This window comes from Grampus griseus (genome assembly GCF_964374135.1).
Source record: "Grampus griseus genome assembly, chromosome: 15".
NCBI classification, from domain to species: Eukaryota; Metazoa; Chordata; class Mammalia; order Artiodactyla; family Delphinidae; genus Grampus; species Grampus griseus.
Genome location: NC_139009.1, coordinates 25,990,842 through 26,009,027, shown reverse-complemented (window position 1 = coordinate 26,009,027; position 18,186 = coordinate 25,990,842). Strand labels below are relative to the sequence as shown.

At 41.1% G+C, this 18,186-nt stretch overlaps 1 protein-coding gene across 6 annotated transcripts in view; it reads right to left on the bottom strand.

The window, feature by feature from the left end:
- LTBP1 (latent transforming growth factor beta binding protein 1) overlaps positions 1–18,186 on the bottom strand; it is a gene marked incomplete at its 5' end in the record, with an annotated part of 426,899 nt that overhangs the window by 152,408 nt on the left and 256,305 nt on the right. For all 6 annotated transcript variants that reach the window (XM_082672355.1, XM_082672356.1, XM_082672357.1 and 3 more), the window contains one exon: positions 4,164–4,286. In XM_082672355.1, coding sequence (XP_082528481.1) covers positions 4,164–4,286 — 123 coding nt within the window. The remainder of the gene's footprint in view (positions 1–4,163; positions 4,287–18,186) is intronic.

Below are 18,186 nucleotides of genomic sequence, written 5' to 3'. Positions count from 1 at the left end.
CTGTGAGACCACTAAGTGAGGAAAACTACGAGCCTAAGCTGAGACAGCCACAGAGGAGATGGGAAGAAAGGAAAAGGTAGAAAATAGATTATGAAGATCTAATGACTTTCTTGGAGACCAAAGGAGATGACAGAGTCAGAGGTGACACAGAGGCTCCCAGCCTCATTTCTGGGGAGAACAACGTCACCATGGACAAAACCACCAAGTCAGGAAGGAAAGCCCATTTTTCTCTCTCTGCTAGAGAGATCTAGCAGTCATTTACCCAATCAGCTTTATATAAAAAAAAAAAAAAAGATCTAGAACTATGAGATCCAATTTGTTAGACCCTAGCCACATACTACTACTTCGATAAAATTTAAATGAGATACAATTTAAATTCAATTCCTTAGTCACACCAGCCACCTGTGACTAGTCTATCACATCAGAAATGTTCTGTATCTGCACTATCATCACAGAAAGTTCTATTGGACAGCATTGATCTAGCCCAAAAGTCAGCAAATTTTCTCTGTGAAAGGCAAGATAAATATTTTAGGCTTTGTGGTCCATTTGGTCTCTGTTTCAACTTCTCAGCTCTGCCACGGCAGCATGAAAGCAGCCTTAGACAGTATATAAATGAATGGACATGGCTGTGTTCCAATAAAACTATTTACAAAAACAGACGGTGGGACAGATTTTGCCCACGGGCTATAATTTGCCAATCCCTGATCTAGAACCCTAAAGTTAGAGGCACAAAACCCAATTTTAAACCTCAAATGTCCTTTACAAGCTATATGATCTTGAAAAGTTACTTAAACTCTCCTAGCTTCAGCTTCCTATTGTGTAAAATAATTCATATCTCATAAGGAAGCTGCAGAAACTAAAAAGAAATGATGTTCATGAATATGACTGGCTTTTCGAAGGGATGAGTTCGGCATCTCATGATTTCCAGAGTTAGGGCAGAAGCACATCTTCTCTCTAACCCTCTCTTTCTGTCAGTAAGCACCAAGTCCATTGGTCAAGAATATTATGAAACAGCAAATATGCAGGCTCAAAATTCTTTTTTTTTTTTTTTTCCGGTACACGGGCCTCTCACTGTTGTGGCCTCTCCGGTTGCGGAGCACAGGCTCTGGACATGCAAGCTCAGTGGCCACGGCTCACTGGCCCAGCCGCTCTGCGGCATGTGGGATCCTCCCGGACCCGGGCACGAACCCATGTCCCCTGCATCGACAGGCGGACTCTCAACCACTGTGCCACCAGGGAAGCCCCTCAAAATTCTTTTACCTGGGCCCTTTGAACCTGTGGACACACCCTGCCCAGCATTCATCCTGGAGCTCTTGAATTTCTGAAGAAAATTAATTGCAGCTTAAAAAGTCAGAAAGCTTTCCTACTCCGACTGCACAGGTTATTATACTTTTCTTGGATTGGCTCTGAGAAAGCCTGGAGTTTCACCATTCCCCACAGAGAGGTAGGAACAGGTCTGGAGAACGCTACTGCAGCAACGCCCTGATCCACAGACACAGAGGTCGGAGACAGCAAACGCCAGAACTCTCCTACTTTCTTCTTTCAGCTTGGCTAAGTCAAGGACAGGGCGCGGGCAAGGAGAGAAAGTGAAGCGGTTGCAACCTTTGGCTGCAGTCAAGGAATTCTGAGGGTGTTCACCTCAGCGTATTCAAGAACAGGGAGAGCTTCCTACTGCCCCTCAGCCACTGCCAAGTGCATTTCTCTGAGTTCACAGAGTCAGCCACACCTTTTATGGCCTGGATATGCCCTAAATTCATGCTGCCTGAGCAAACGTGGTCAATCTCCTCCCATCTGCTTCCACGGTCTAGCCAAGGCTGTTCTTATATCTTGCAAGAGCATTTACTCCAAATGATAGCTTTGCTCAGTGCCTTTGTGTGTCTGTGTGTGTGTCTGTGCATGCGTGTGTGCACATGTGTGACCCCCGGTCTCCTTCTGCTACTTCCCGCATGACTATCAAGGGTACCACCAACTTGCCAGTGCTTTTCCCCCCTACTTTGTAAGTATCACCTTCTCCCCTCATTCTTTCTCAAGACATTCCTTCTCTTCAGACTTCCCTATCAACTTCTCCAAAATATGGTTCACCCACAAATCAGACTGGATTGAACCAAGTCGCAAATCCTGAAAGACTTTACATCTCTCTATGATATTACATGTGGTAAATTCAGAGGAAAGAGAAATAAATCTGCCCACTCAATGCTGGTAAAGAGCCCAGGTTTTAACTTCAAACTCTAAACGGGAACATTTAACTAGCAACAAACGTCTCCTAATACTTATCGTTTCAGCTGTTGTAGCTGAACCATAAAATTAAATTATTTATTTTTCAAACACGAATGGATGGTTGTTTAATAAGTTCAGTATTATCTGGGCAATGACAGGGAAAATAAATGCTAAGGAAAGTGTGTTTCAAAAATCTCATTGGCAGGTTTCTACAATCTTATTAAAACCTGGATGTCTGTCCTTAGCTCTAGACATCAGATCTAGTCAAATAAAACACTTTGCGACCAGTCCTCTAAGCGTACCTAATCTACAACATTCAATGTAGTCATTTTAACCAGACTACAAAGCAAATTATTTAAGGAAAAACAAATATTCACAACAAATTCTATATTCAAACTCTGAAAATGTTTTACGCTTAAATTATACAACTGTATTTACAATACTCTACTCATGTAATTCCAATCAGCCAGAAGTTATCCCTAAATTATCTGGATATTGTCAATGATGTCATTTTTGGCCTGAAATTTCCAAATCCTTGCATCAGTTTTCAAGTGTACCTTGTATGCAAGCATAATTTTACAGTCTAATTTTATCACCTGCCAAAAAAAGCCCTATAATTAGGTGCCTGCCTGCTTTATGATCAGAACTGTCTGTGAAAGAACACGGAAGAACTTATGTGCAAAATTTCCTAATCTGTATTTGACAGGTTTCAAAGGAAAATAGTAGTAATTAGTAACAACGTTCCAAAACACTCAACAAACTCCTCTAAAAGTAATGAATGAGATTGCCATTTTTATTTTATTACATTTGTCTTTATTTCACCATGTCTATCCATCAGCTTAGGGCACAGAGTTAGAGATGCACAGTTAAAAGCAAATGATGGTACCTTCATGAAAAATATGTCTTGATGATATGATAAATTTAAAACTGGGGACCAGAAAGATACAACTTAACATATACCAATGCCACATTATAAAAACAGGTAAATAAAAACAAAAACCTAGCAAGACAAAAATTAATGCAGGATTGCTCTTAACATCTCGACAGTTTTCTGCCATACATTAGTTTAAAATGTTTAACCTTTAATCGTATGTGACTTTGAAAAATCTGTTGCATTTACCTACTTTGTAATAATGGGCACAAGTACCTTAAAAATAAGGTAGTCTTAAAAAATTCTGTGTCTGAGCCCTTTACGTCTAAAATGCATACATCTAATTGTCAGGTGATCTGTATTGATTACACTGGATTAGGTTTTGTGGCAAGAGTGTCTTTTTGGAGAAACTACATTTTCTGTACCAACATTAGCACATAAGATTTGATAGATGATTTTTATCCTTAACAAGTTAAAAAAAAATCTTAGAGACAGATTTGTACGGCAAAATAGTTTAACTTCAGGGACACATATCAGTGGTTTTTGAGGACAACAGAATAGAATATTTGAAATTAGAATTGAATAAAAAAATCTGAAACAGAGCCTTGCTAACTATTTCCCAGACTCTTCCAACCAAGAAAGTACAGTGAAGCCTCATTAAATCACACAGAAGTGACTCAGAATTTGGACTAATTAAAGACAGAAGCTGGGACAAAGTTTCACTCCACCTAAACAATGCTTAAAATACTCATGAAGGAAAAATCTGTTTTCATGTCTTAGGTATGCTAATTTTAATTAACTGTTTCTTTGCATAATTCCTCTGTGTGCTTGTTCTCTACCTTAAGTTTAAGCTGTCATTTTTTCTGAACACAATAAAAATGCATTTTTTAAATAAACAGATTTATTGTAGTATATCAGGCCGCCTCCTCCCTCCTGTCGTTTTAATGACATTTCCCTGCATATTCACAATATTCAGTTGACTGCTGAGTATTAACCTTCTTTTGGATACTTCCCCCTTCCCCCCACCCCCCCAAAAAAACATGCAAAATAGTAATAAAAAGTGATCATTACTTACGAACACAACTTGAAAAGGTAGGATCTGGCCCAAATCCTATTTTGCAGGTACATCTATAGCTGCCCATGGTATTCAAACACTCACCATTAGGGCACACACCCTGTAGTTGGCATTCATTAATATCTGCAGGAAAACAATTCTTTTAGAAAGAGAAGTCAAGTTCTATGGAACAAATTCTGGCTGTAAATTGCATTCCCTGTCTTTATCACTATAATACCTCTCGGTCATAGTAAGTAAGAGATGCGAGCGACTTTTAATGCAGCAGCAGTTTAATCAAATCAAACATTTACTGAACATCTACAGTTTAGCAAATATTTACTATGCACCTACTGTGTACCTGGTTCTATGCTAGATACTAGAGACTTACCAGTGAACAAAACTGACCAAAGATGCCAGCCTTCACAGAGCTTATATTTTAGTGTTAGTGTTTTTTAAGTATTATAGGGCATACAGGCAAGGTGAAGACTCTTGCCCTGGAGACACTTACAGTCTAGTTGTGCCTATAACTATGTAAAAACTAAAGAAGTGAAAATCGTTATCACAATCAGAAGAAAGGTCATAAACCTGAAGAAATTAAATTATGCAATTGCCTGTATAGACAAATAAGAGCTACGAAAGGAAGGTGGAGGTAAGGGAGACTGCAGCATGGAGAAGGAGGGAAGACTTCATCAGGTGTTGAATTTGGGGAGAAGCCAGATGGATGGGCAGGAAGGGGTGAACGATCTACATGGGTGGACATCAGAGCATGAGTGACAGAGACTGCAGAAGGAAAGGGATCAGGAAATCATGAGTCAAACTTTTGGCTGGAAAAGAAGTTTCAGGAAGGTGAATAGTCGGAAAAAGAGCTGGTTAAAGCCAGGCTAGGTTTGGATGCAATTTTATTGAAAACAGGGAAATATATGAAAGGTCTGTGAGCAGGAGGAAGATATAATCAAGGGCGGTCACTAGGGAAACACATCTGGCCAGCACATGTCTTGGTGAGATGAGATTAAAAGTTTGATCACTGAAGGAATAAGCAAGTATGAGACTGGTGACAAGCCAGGTTAGTGAGAATTATCAGGAAGAGAAGGAATGAAGTTTTGTTTTTTGTTTGTTTGTTTTTGAAGGGCAACTGACAGTGCATGGTGTTTGGTGTTTGGCCAACACGGGCACTAGAGAAGAAGAGGGTAAAAGATGCCCTTGAGGCTTCTAATCTGAGCAAAGAGGAAAAGACACTATTGGTTTTGTAGAAAGTTCTGTGAAGGAAAAAGGCAGATGAAGAGATAAGCTTTCCACATGAAAGAATGCTCAACATCACTAATCATTAGAGAAATGCAAATCAAAACTACAGTGAGGTATCACCTCACACCAGTCAGAATGGCCATCATCAAAAAATCTACAAACAATAAATGCTGGAGAGGGTGTGGAGAAAAAGGAACCCTCTTGCACTGTGGGTGGGAATGTAAATTGATACAACCACTATGGAGAACAGTATGGAGGTTCCTTAAAAAACTACAAATAGAACTACCATACGACCCAGCAATCCCACTACTGGGCATATACCCTGAGAAAACTATAATTCAAAAAGAGTCATGTACCACAATGTTCATTGCAGCACCATTTACAATAGCCAGGACATGGAAGCAACCTAAGTGTCCATCGACAAATGAATGGATAAAGATGTGGTACATATATACAGTGGAATATTACTCAGCCATAAAAAGAAATGAAATTGAGTTATTTGTAGTGAGGTGGATGGACCTAGAGACTGTCATTCAGAGTGAAGTAAGAAAGAGAAAAACAAATACCGTACACTAACACATATATATGGAGTCTAACAAAAAAAGAAAAATGGTTCTGAAGAGCCTAGGTTAAGACAGGAATAAAGACACAGACGTAGAGAATGGACTTGAGGACACAGGGAGGGGAAGGGTAAGCTGAGATGAAGCGAGAGAGTGGCACTGACATATATACACTACCAAATGTAAAACACATAGCTATTGGGAAGCAGTCACATAGCACAGGGAGATCATCTCGGTGCTTTGTGACCACCTGGAGGGGTGGGATAGGGAGGGTGGGAGGGAGATGCAAGAGGGAGGAGATACGGGGATGTATGTATATGTATAGCTGATTCACTTTGTTAGAAAGCAGAAACTAACACACCATTGTAAAGCAATTATACTCCAATAAAGATGTTAAAAAAAAAAAGAGGTAAGTTTTACACTAGAAGGTCACGCTGGGATACTCAAGTATTGTATAAATATCCAGCCATAGCAGCAGATTCAGGAATAAAGTGAAAGGAAAGCATCGCTGGAAACAGAGCCTCAAGGTCATCTGCATGCGGTGATTGCTATGGTCTCAACTTTTTGGGCCCCCCACCCCACCGCCAGATTCATATGTTGAAATCCTAACCCTCCCCAAAGGTGACGGTATTAGTAGGTGAGGCCCTTGCAGGGTGTTTCAGTCATGAGGGAAGAACCCTCCTGAATGGGATTAGTGCCTTATAAAAGGGGCTCCAGAGAGATCCCTAGTCCCTTCCATCATTTGAGGACACAATGGAGACATGTGTAACTGGAAGAGGGCCCTCAACAGAAGGTGACCATGCTGGTGCCTTGATCTGGGACTTACCCGCTTCCAGAACTGTGAGCAATAAATACCTGCTGTTTTTAAGCTACCCAGTTGGTGGTATTTTGTTATAGCAGCCCAAATGGACTAAGACAGTGGCCCAAGGGGAAATCAAAATGATTTGGAAGAGGAGAGACGAAAATGTGGCAATTTTTAAAAAAAGATTATAGAGTCATTTGCAAAGATAATTAAAAATAAACAGAATGTGACAAGTTAAAAGTAAAAAAGAATTAGTAGTCATCTATTTTATTCAGGGTGTCTTATGAAGCTTAACAGTTAACAGACTTGGCTTTTAGTGTTTCCATTTGAAATTATATTTACTTCTTTCAATCATTAATTCTAATAAAACTTCTATTAAGGATCCTAAAATGTTAATTTTCTACATTAAACTGAACGCCATGGTAGCAAAACATTACTAGCAGAATCGTCACATAAAAAGGCAAATGCAGCCTGCAATAAATCACTATTTGCTTATATTTCATATTCTACGCAGCCAAAGACATCTACATGGACATATTTTACCCAACACATGACAATATGACATTTTCAACGACATTCAAATGACAACCCATGTTTGTTGTGTAAATTCTACAGCATTCCAGCTTGCATGCAGCTGGAAACTGGTATAGCTAGATGACACCTGGACCAGCATATGGTCCAGCACCTGCCCATCTTACTATTTTTTTATGTTGGGGGTAGGAGTTAATTAATTTATTTATGGCTGTGTTGGGTCTTCATTTCTGTGAGAGGGCTTTCTCTAGTTATGGCAAGCGGGGGCCACTCTTCATTGCGGTGCGCAGGCCTCTCACTATCGCGGCCTCTCTTGTTGCAGAGCACAGGCTCCAGACGCGCAGGCTCAGTAGTTGTGGCTCACGGGCCTAGTTGCTCCGCGGCATGTGGGATCCTCCCAGACCAGGGCTCGAACCCGTGTCCCCTGCATTAGCAGGCAGATTCTCAACCACTGCGCCACCAGGGAAGCCCCCCCATCTTACTCTTGATCAGAGCGTGTGTTGTATTATAACGCACATTTATGCACAGCATGTGATTGAAAATATCCCCCTATAACTCATTCTCTTTAAGAGAACCACCATGAAGGACCAGGAAGGGTGCCAAGTCCAGTTGGGGCTTACATGGTACAAGCGAATCCCCTGTTGTATGTCCCCACTTAAACCTCAAATTTGGGTAACCAGCCAGTTGTGGTCAAAAAGGCTGGACCACTGTTTCCCCTCATGTTCCCACTAGGGCGTGATCATCAGCCTTCCTCTTTCTCTGAGGGGCTTTTACTCCTGTTCACTGACTGCACCATTACACCTTCCGTGTTTACCTCTTGGGACCCAGAATTTTCCCTTATCTGGAAGTTTCTATGACAGTACCATCCAGTCTCCCTGCTGGCTAACCTCCCTGCAGGTTAAGGTGGTGTTTGTCCCCCACAAAGCATAGATACCTGGTACACAACCACTACCTTATGCTCTCTTCCAATGTCCCCTCTTTGACTCTCAACTTTGCCCACCACTTCGACCATGATGCCATGGGAATGGAGCACAGAAATTAAGCCTTAAACAAAAACACTATGGCTAAAGACAGGAAGAAGTAGAGTGAAGAAGAGGAATCATACAAAATTTTCCCTTCCCTTTTCCTACCATCTCTATTCTAATCAGCTTGTGCCCCTAGCAATACCACTTCCCCTAATTTTGGCTCCAGAAACCCAGAAGCATGGACACACTCTCACAGCTTCCAGAAAAACTCCCATTTCCCTCAACCACCTCAATTTATTTTTATCATATTCTAGAAAATACTATAAATTAGAGATTAAATTTCCAAGATTTTTTCTTTTTAAAGTTACATCCAGCTAAGTATATCCATCTTAAGTGTACAACTATATGAGGTTTTTGCATATACATACATGTATACATACAAGTAGATAAGTGTGTACACGTGTGTATGCACATACTGTATAACCACCACCCAGATCATGACTTAGAACATTCCCAGTGCCTCAGCAGGCACTTCATGTCCCTTCCCAGTCAACCTCTTTGCCCCCATAGGTAACTACTATCCTGATTCCCATCATGGTTGATTAGTCTTAGCTGTTCTTAAACTTCATATAAAGGGAATCATATTGTATATATTCTTTTGTCTGACTTTATTATGCCTAAGAGATTCACCAATGTTGTTGCATACAGTTCATCTTTCACTGCTCTGTTACATTTTACTGTGTGAGTACAAAGTTAATTTATCTGTTCTACTGTTGAGAGACATTTGGGGGGTTATTTCCAACCATGCACCTGTGAACATTCTTTTTTTTTTTTTTGCAGTACGCGGGCCTCTCACTGCTGTGGCCTCTCCCGTTGCGGAGCACAGGCTCCGGACGTGCAGGCTCAGCGGCCATGGCTCACGGGCCCAGCTGCTCCGCGGCACGTGGGATCTTCCCGGACCGAGGCACGAACCTGTGTCCCCTGCATTGGCAGGTGGACTCTCAACCACTGCGCCACCAGGGAAGCCCTGTGAACATTCTTATATGTATCTCTTTTGGTAGGCCTAGGCACTCATGTCTCTTGGGTATATATCTAGGAGTAAAATTTCTGGGTCACTAAATAAGGCTCATGTTTACTTCAATAAACATTGTCAAACAGTTGTCCTAAGTGGTTTATGTGTCAATTTCCAGTACCAACTGCTCCACGTCCTCATCAAATTACTGTTGGTCTTCTTCATTTTAGTCATTGAGCGGGAGTGTAGTATTATCTCATTGTGGTTTTGATCTGCATTTCCTTTTCGTATATTTAGTAGCCATTTAGATCTAAAAGCAATCTCTCCTACAACGTAAATACCTATAGGGATGTTGTAGGTCAATAAGATTGCTTCCCTCTTAGCTGATTCTCAAAGTGGGCTATGCTTAGCTATGGGACACTTTGGGTTGTTCCAAGGACTGGGGAACACTCACTGGGTGGACACTAGGGAACTGAACGAAGTGCGGTTAGTCCCCCTTGACAAAGAAAATTGTCAATAATGCCCTCACTGAAAAACTCACACACAGGGGATGAAAATATGAGTTTCTAAGTACAGAAGGGACCATCTTGAAGTAAAGTTGTCTGAGGAATGATGGAGTGGAGGTGAGTGCTTGCTCCATGAGGGGACTTGAAGGACTGCATTCACTCAACTCAGCCTCTATACTGTCTACATCTGGATGGTCTCCTGCTGAGACTGCGCTTTGGCCCCAGCAAGAAGCAAAACAGACTAGGTTCCCCAGATTGCTGAGCTCGGGGCTGTGTGTGGTTTGTGATCTGCAAGACTAGAATCCTAGCATCACCATGTCTGACCGGGGCTCTAAGGTAATTCATCAGACTTTTAACTGTGACCTGTGGACCTGTCCCTGGAGACTGGGCACCCTGCACACCTCTTTTAAGCAAGGCAGTTCCTGTACGTCTGCTTCAAAAACTGAACTTCTAAGATGGCATTTGTAAAGAAAATTTGAAAATCACTGACATTATTTCTGTGAAAAATCATATTCCAGGTTTCAACAACTCACTCACAAATAAAACTTTAAAAAGCATTCCATTCATAAATTGTTCATTCCTAATACGCCAAATCTGAAATCTAAAAATTGGATAGGAATTCTCTTATTTTTTGCCACTTCATTCTTCCATCCCCTGCTTCGTTCCTGAGAGGATTGTGGTGTGGCTAGATAGTTTATATCTTTTGTGTTTAAAGAAAAAGGCAAAAAACTTATGCCCCGTGTTGTTAAATTTAGAACCCCAGAAATTAATATGAAACATGAGCAATTATCTAAATGACTTTCTGAGGTAGTCAGGCTCTTTTAGACCTTTATAAATAAACTGAAGGAAATTAAAGATTCACACATGCATTAAGGGCAAAACACGGGTTGACCGAAAGTGTGCTCTCTGGATGTGAGAAGTTTAAGGATTACGCTGAGAGGAGGCGTTATCGGGCCAAAGTTTAACAATTATACGAAACATGATCGGCGAATTATGAATTATAGTTCTATTTAGGCTTCAATTCCTCAGGCTATTTTCTTATTTAAAATTAAATAAAACTTCTAACTTGATTATAATTTTTTATAAATTACTTATATTTGACAAAAATAATTGTTTCAGGAGTCTCGTATTTTACAGGATCAGCCAATCTCCTTTAATGTGTTCTGATTAAACTGAAAGTATTGTAGTACTTAGTTTAAAAAAACAAACCAATGGTAAACAAACGAATTTGTTCACTGTTTTCCCTCTGCAGACCACCAAATTTCTCTGGACAATTGTGGAATCCTATCCTTTGAAAGAATGGTGTAACCACTCGCATAGAACACAGCTTACTGAGTTCAAGAACAAGGTCAAGATGAATGGCAGAAGGAGCTGACTCAGAACCAGTCACCGCCACCACCCCCACCCCGCCCCGCCCCCGGATCTCCATCTGAGCTGCTGGGCTGGGGAGTCTAGAAGTTTGCCGAAGCAAAAGGGAAGGGAGACACTCACACATCCCAGTGTGTACCTTTAGAGTAGGCAAAATCTACGGTGGAGGGACAGGGAGGCTACGGCTCATGTGAAGATTTACATACTTCTCCATTCACTAAGAACATTTACAGAGTGTCTCTGCCCAGTACAGCCGACCATGAACCTCTGGCCATTTATCAAGTTCAATAATACAAAACCGGTCTTCTTATAAATTTAAAATGGTTGAATATTGGCAGTGTCACATGGTTCAACCTAATACAAAAGAAACAGAAGGCTGGGGCATCTATTATCCAGCTGGTATAAAAATACAGAGTAGTTGGGACATATGCATAACAAGAGACTTTTTTGTGTGTGTGTGTGATACGCGGGCCTCTCACTGTTGTGGCCTCTCCCGTTGCGGAGCACAGGCTCTGGACGCGCAGGCTCAACGGCCATGGCTCACGGGCCCAGCCGCTCCGCGGCATGTGGGATCTTCCCGGACCGGGGCATGAACCCGTGTCCCCTGCATCGGCAGGCGGACTCCCAACCACTGCGCCACCAGGGAAGCCCAACAAGAGACTCTTTACACAACCTAATGTAACACAGCCTTAGCATTTTAGCACCAGAGGATGATAACAACAATCTAGTACTATGAGGCAAGGACCCTCATCACCCTCCTTTGTATTTGTACAGCACACCTTCTCTCACTGGAACTTTGTAACAATTTTGGAAGGTGAGCAACACAACAGTTATTCACAGTTTTATAGAGATAACTTTGTCCAAGCTCTTATTTTTTAAAAGGGTTAAGGGAGAATGGGGAAATCTAATGGGAGAAATCTCTCATTAAGACCGAGTTTGGTAACTAGGATCCTAAATTATGTCACCTAAAGCAAGTCATTTGTTTTCTCTTGATCTCACTTTCCTCTCTTGCAACGCAGATAATTCCCAAGGTTGCTCCTAGCTTAAATATCCTGACTTCAAAACAATCTGCAAGTTGCCAGAGTTGAAAATGCCAAGGAATAAATAAAGTATGACATTTACTGCATAACATATATCATGACTAGCATAAGTACCCTGTGGGAAATAAACACACTTTTATGTATCTATGCTCCTACAGGAAAGTATGTATGTTTAACAAAGTGAGTACGAATTTACTGCCTTTTTAGTAACACAAGTTTATACAGGAAATGAGGCATGTCCAGTAACCAAAAGGAGTTAGGTACCAGGTGAGAACAGTACATGCAGATCTTTATACTGTGTGAAAATATGAAGTGTTTTGGAGATTCTGGTTTTTGCTGATGGACAGAAATGCCATCACACAGTTCAGCAATTTGACTTCCAGTTGAAAGCAGGAAAAAAAACCACCTCTGAGGTAAGTACTTTTCCTAGCCAGACAGACCATTTGGCTGTTTAACAGGGATCACTTAATTTAGATAAAGGAGGAGTTCACTCTCTAAGAGGACATATGTATTTCTTAAACTCCCCCACCCCGGGAAGCAGCTTCACACTGGGTACACACACCCCTGGATCCTTTTTTTTTTGGCTGCGTTGGGTCTTCGTTGCTGCGCGTGGGCTTTCTCTAGTTGCTTTGAGCGGGGGCTACTCTTGGTTGCGGTGCGCGGGCTTCTCACTGCAGTGGCTTCTCTCGTTGCGGAGCATGGGCTCTAGGCACACAGGCTTCAGTAGTTGTGGCACACAGGCTCAGTAGTTGTGGCTCGCGGGCTGTAGAGCGCAGGCCCAGTCGTTGTGGCACACGGGCTTAGTTGCTCCGCGGCATGTGGGATCTTCCTGGACCAGGGCTCAAACCCGTGTCCCCCGCATTGGTAGGCGGATCCTTAACCACTGCGCCACCAGGGAGGCCCATGCTTGGATACTTTTATTTAAAGGAATCAATTCCTAGATCTTGAGCCTTCATGTGTTTTCTTCTCTAAAAGTGCTCTAACAACACACTTGCCAATCTCCTTTTCCCTCTCTCCTTTACTCAGTGTCTGCTTTCTCTTCAAGGCACCCTCTTGCCCATCTGGAATCTCTCTAGGTGCACTGCCCTACAATGTGAAATTATCAAAGGCGCCAAACGAATAAACAATTCACAACTATATCCCTCCTGAGGGACACAGTCACAGGAAAAGGGATAAGTCTGATTTATTTCATAAGAGAGTCTGGTTTTGCCAATTAGGTTAGACGGCAGACATCATTCATAGAGTAAATGAGCCAATGCTGCTGCTGAAAATATGTTGAAAGCCCATATTTAATAAAACATGCCAGAAATGAATCTACTACACCCCTTTAATTTTTGATTAAAAAATGCAGATATTGGCTTAAAAATGTGTGAACACCTAAGTTTTTCAAAATTATTTTAGGAGCTAAGGCAACAAAAAAATGTTAGAAGATCAACATTCAAGAGCAATTTTACCCAAGGTATTTTATACAAAACACAAGCTTTGTGAGACTTCTGCTAAAAGAAGAGTTCTGTGGCTGAATATGATTGAGAAACGCTACATATTCTATATACATTTGCACATGGAAGACCCCCTGAGAAGTTCTTTGGCGAGGACTCGGTTTTCTCTGTTTAACTTGGTATTCTCCACACTTTTGGCCCTGGAATCTCTTTTCACACACCACCTATTAACATCGAGCTGACCTAGTGGTCTGTGGAGCACATTTTGTGAAATGTTGCTCTCTTGGGTCAGCCCCAGGAACTACCATATGGGTCTCTTTGTGATTGTATTTGTTTCAACCTAGGCCCTACTGCAGCCATAGCCTCATGACCTGTAACTGTCCCACATTTATAAAATAATCATCTAGCATGGGGTGGATTCAATCACTGAACTCACTCAAAGGAAGCAAACCACTGTGGGAACAACTCCCTGCCTTCCAATCCTTCTGTCTGCAGGGTAACATGACAGAAGAATTATCAGAGCCCAGAGAACAGCCTGTATTTATTTCTCAATACATGTGTGCTACACATGGAAGATGCACATCTCTGCTGGTCTTGGATTTCCGACTATAATCTATAGACAGTACATTAATTTCTCCTTGAAACATTCATAGTAACATTATCTATTATGGGCTTTCCCCATGACTCGTGATACAACAGGCTTCTTCCCATTGATTTTATAGCCCCAGAGACTAAGGTCAAAGAGCTATTGGAAAACACAATGTGCTAATGACTCACTTCACCACTGTCTTTCCTGAAGAAAAGTGAATAAAATAAGCAGACATTTCCTTTTTGAATCTTATCCCAGTGATAGGAGCACAGTAAGAGGACACACCAGAAAATGATTTTACAATGGATGGGAATGGGTCCCAAACTGATTTTAAATGCTAAAATGATACTCAGGTCCAAATCAAAACTTTAAATCCTTACCCCAAATATTGTGCCTATTTAGACTAGAAAAAGCAGCAGGAGTTCCAAGAGGATGTCTAGGCCAGTAAAGTAACACCTTCACATCAGTAAAACATATCAATTGCCTCTTGGTCATTGAGACTGCAAAACATGATTCAGCATCACATTAAGTACCCCCCCAGTTTCTGGGATTAAATCACTAAATACAGCAGAGCACTGTGATGAATCTGATAGGTAAATAAAAAGAATTTTAAACATTTTAAGTACTTTGAATAACTTAATTATCAAGTCTGGTTGACTGCAGTCTTAGTTCACGCCTACTGACTTTCTACTATGATTTCCCAAATATATAGCAATAACAGTGGATTCTAAGTTTCATTTTCATACCCACATTAGTCTCCTATACATATTGCTTATTTCCTCCTGGAAAGAAAGAAATATCAGAGCAATAAATTCCCTTATGTTAATGGAACTGAAGGGAACTTTAGAGAAAACACTAACTGTAGCGAGTGTTGCATAAACTAAGAAGTCACAGAAGAACATGCTGAAGGAAGGGAAAAGTCACTGAAAAGTTTTAAATGAAAACATCAATGGATATTACGTCACTAGTCACAGTTCTGAATATTAAAGAAATGGTATTGGCCACATGCTGCTAAGTGAAAGAAGACAGACACGAAACACTTACTGGATAATTGGAAAGTTCCTAAAAAGACAACTCATCTATGCTTATAATAGTCGGGACAGTGATTACTTCTGGAAAAGAGGGAGAAAGTAAAAATTGAGAAGGGACAGAGGGAGGATTCTGGGGTGCAGGGGATCTTCTGTTTCTTGACTTGAGTGATAAGTACACAGTTATGTTCACTTTGTGATATTCACTGAGCTAATTCCCTGTGATGTGTGCATTGTTCTATATATAGGTTACACTACTAATAAAAATTTAAATAGATAATAAACTACATAATTTCTAATATTATCAGACTTTTTTCACCAACACTTTTTCAACATGGCCTCATAAGTTTAGACGTAAAGTGACCTCCCAGTAATACAAATAAAGATCTTCAAGGTGTTACAGACCGATTTCTAAAATTGCCGCAATTCTCTACCTCTTTTTGTATCCATGACCCTGTCTGTGTGACTTTGTAACTTCTCCCACTAGCAAGCAGAGTCTATTTTCCCACTCCTTGAATGCAGGCTGGCCTGTGACTTCCTTCAGCCACCAGTTACAGCTGAAGTGACAGTGTGTCAATCCCAAGCCAAGGCCTCAAAAGCTTTAGATAAGACATCTTGTGGAAGATTGCTGAGCCATCCCTGCTGAAGCCATCCTGGACCATCCAGCCCCAGGCAGCCATCAGCTGATCACAGACCCAAGACTGAGCCTGGCTGACATCACCCATACCCGGCCTGGGTCAGCAGAACTGTCCAGCTGCCCCCAGAAGTGTGAGAAACACATGATTGTTTTAGTAAAGTAACTGTTAACTTACAGGGGAAGGGAGAAGAGGTGATACAGCAGGGGAGTGCCTCAGGAGGAGTGCTCAAAAGGAATGCAAGCTTAAACAAACAGCCTCTAGAGGCCTCAACAGTTCTGCTTGTTAAGGACTTCAGGATAAAACTAAGGTACAATGGCTTGCTAATAACAAGAGAGAAAAACACTTATTTTACCTACAAAGCAGACACATTTAAAACAAGAAAACTTTCTGTGAAAGTAAACAATGAAGTGTGGAGAACTCTGATTTCTAAACCAAGTTACTGAAAGCACCTAACAGGAGAGTCTGATCTAAAGAGTAAAAGAACCAGAGAGCATCTAATATCCCCCCCAGTGCTGCTGCTTTAAGCCATGGTTTCCCCACCTGTAACAAGCAGATGCAGTCGTTGTCAGGAATTAATGACATAAAAAGCATGATAAGAAGTACTACAAACTACTAAGTAAATGTTAGTAGCACAGAATGGGGGAGAGGGAGCCCAGGCATCAGAGGTAGATGCTAGCACTCTCCAGGTATGCTATCTTCCATTACTTAATTTCTTTGAGCCTCAGGGCTCAGTTTCACTACAAGTTTAAAAAAACATAACACTATCTCACAGGGTTACTGTGAGAATTATGACATAGCTGAAGCACCCAACCCAATGGCTCCACTAAATAGGCATTCAATAAACACTAGCAAAATACATAAACAGGTAGATAAAAAGATGTGTAGGCGATAATGACCAAAAAGGAAATTTTATTGTATTAGAAAAGAGAAAGTTATCAAGTTTCTTATGCAAGTATTACCATAAGGAAAGAAGTAGCACATAAAGAAAATCAACAGTAATTAGAGCAGCAGGTGGCCTAGCTAGTTCCACCTCAGGAGAAAGTCTGGAGAAAAGTTGGGTGAGAACCTAAGAATACTAGAGGAAGCAGTTGGGGTAGGTACAAAAGGGTTAAAGTGGGCTTGAGAGCTGGAGAGCTTAGCAAACTTAGACCTTTTATGGCATTTGCTATGTCAGGATCACTGTCACTAAAAACATAGTTATGTCTACAGATCATCACCGTCTCCCTTGTTCCTTGTTACCATCACTGCAATAAGACCCAGAACAAGGTGAGTGGGCCTTGAAAGAGATGGGGAGACAGGGAGGAAGGGAGCATGGGAAAGAGAGAAAAAGGGAGGGAGAGTCCAGAGCACTCACTACAGTCATCCCTTGATATCCCTGAGGGACTGGCTCCAGGACCCCTCTCCTCATGCAGATCCCCAAATCTGTGGATGCTCAAGTCCTTTGCATCAAACGGCATAATACAGCCAGCCCTCCATATCTGCAGATGCAGAACCCACGAACGTGAAGGGCCGACTGTACTAATTTGAAGACATTTATATTAGCTCCATGACAATTTGGTCATAACCCCAAATCTCTGAAGCAAACCAAAAATGTCAATGAAGGAAAAACAAAATTAACAAAATTAATTAACAAACTATATCAACTTCCCATGTATTTAAAATAAAACCTTGAAAGAAGCTTACACTCACTAGCCTTAGGCACCGTAACAGACAAACTTCAAATTCAGCCTGCCTCAACCCCCAAGGTACCTCAACTGACTTACCCACCTCCACTGGTGCATGTTTTCCCACGCCCGTGTCTTAGTTCCTTTCAGCCCTAATAACTACCCTGCCCCATATATCACCGTCTTCCCCAAATTACAATTATTTGAAAGTAAAATTATTTTTCTACATACAAAACTCAGACAAAATTATTAAAACCAACAGGAGTTAGTTCCAAGATTGTTAAAAAAAAAATAGCAATCTTGCTCATAGCCATATTCAATATAAAGTACCTGGGGAAAGCCTAAATGAAAATGTGAAGAGCCTATGTGAAGAAAAACATACTACTTAACTGCCCTTTTTGTGGTTTCAAATTTGTAAAGAAAAGGAAATAAGGAAGGAGAGGAGGGACACAGTCAGTGGGCTCTCTAAGCCTAGTGGGAAGGGAAATTGTACACCCTCTCTGAAGCCTAATGTGCATAGGATGAATCAAAGCTTGGGAACCAATAATGTCTCTTCTATACGTAATCATAGCTTCACATGAAGGTTTATGTTCAAGTACACCCCTGACAGCATTATATATATATAAAGGAAAAAAAGAAACTAATCTGAAAATCCAACTT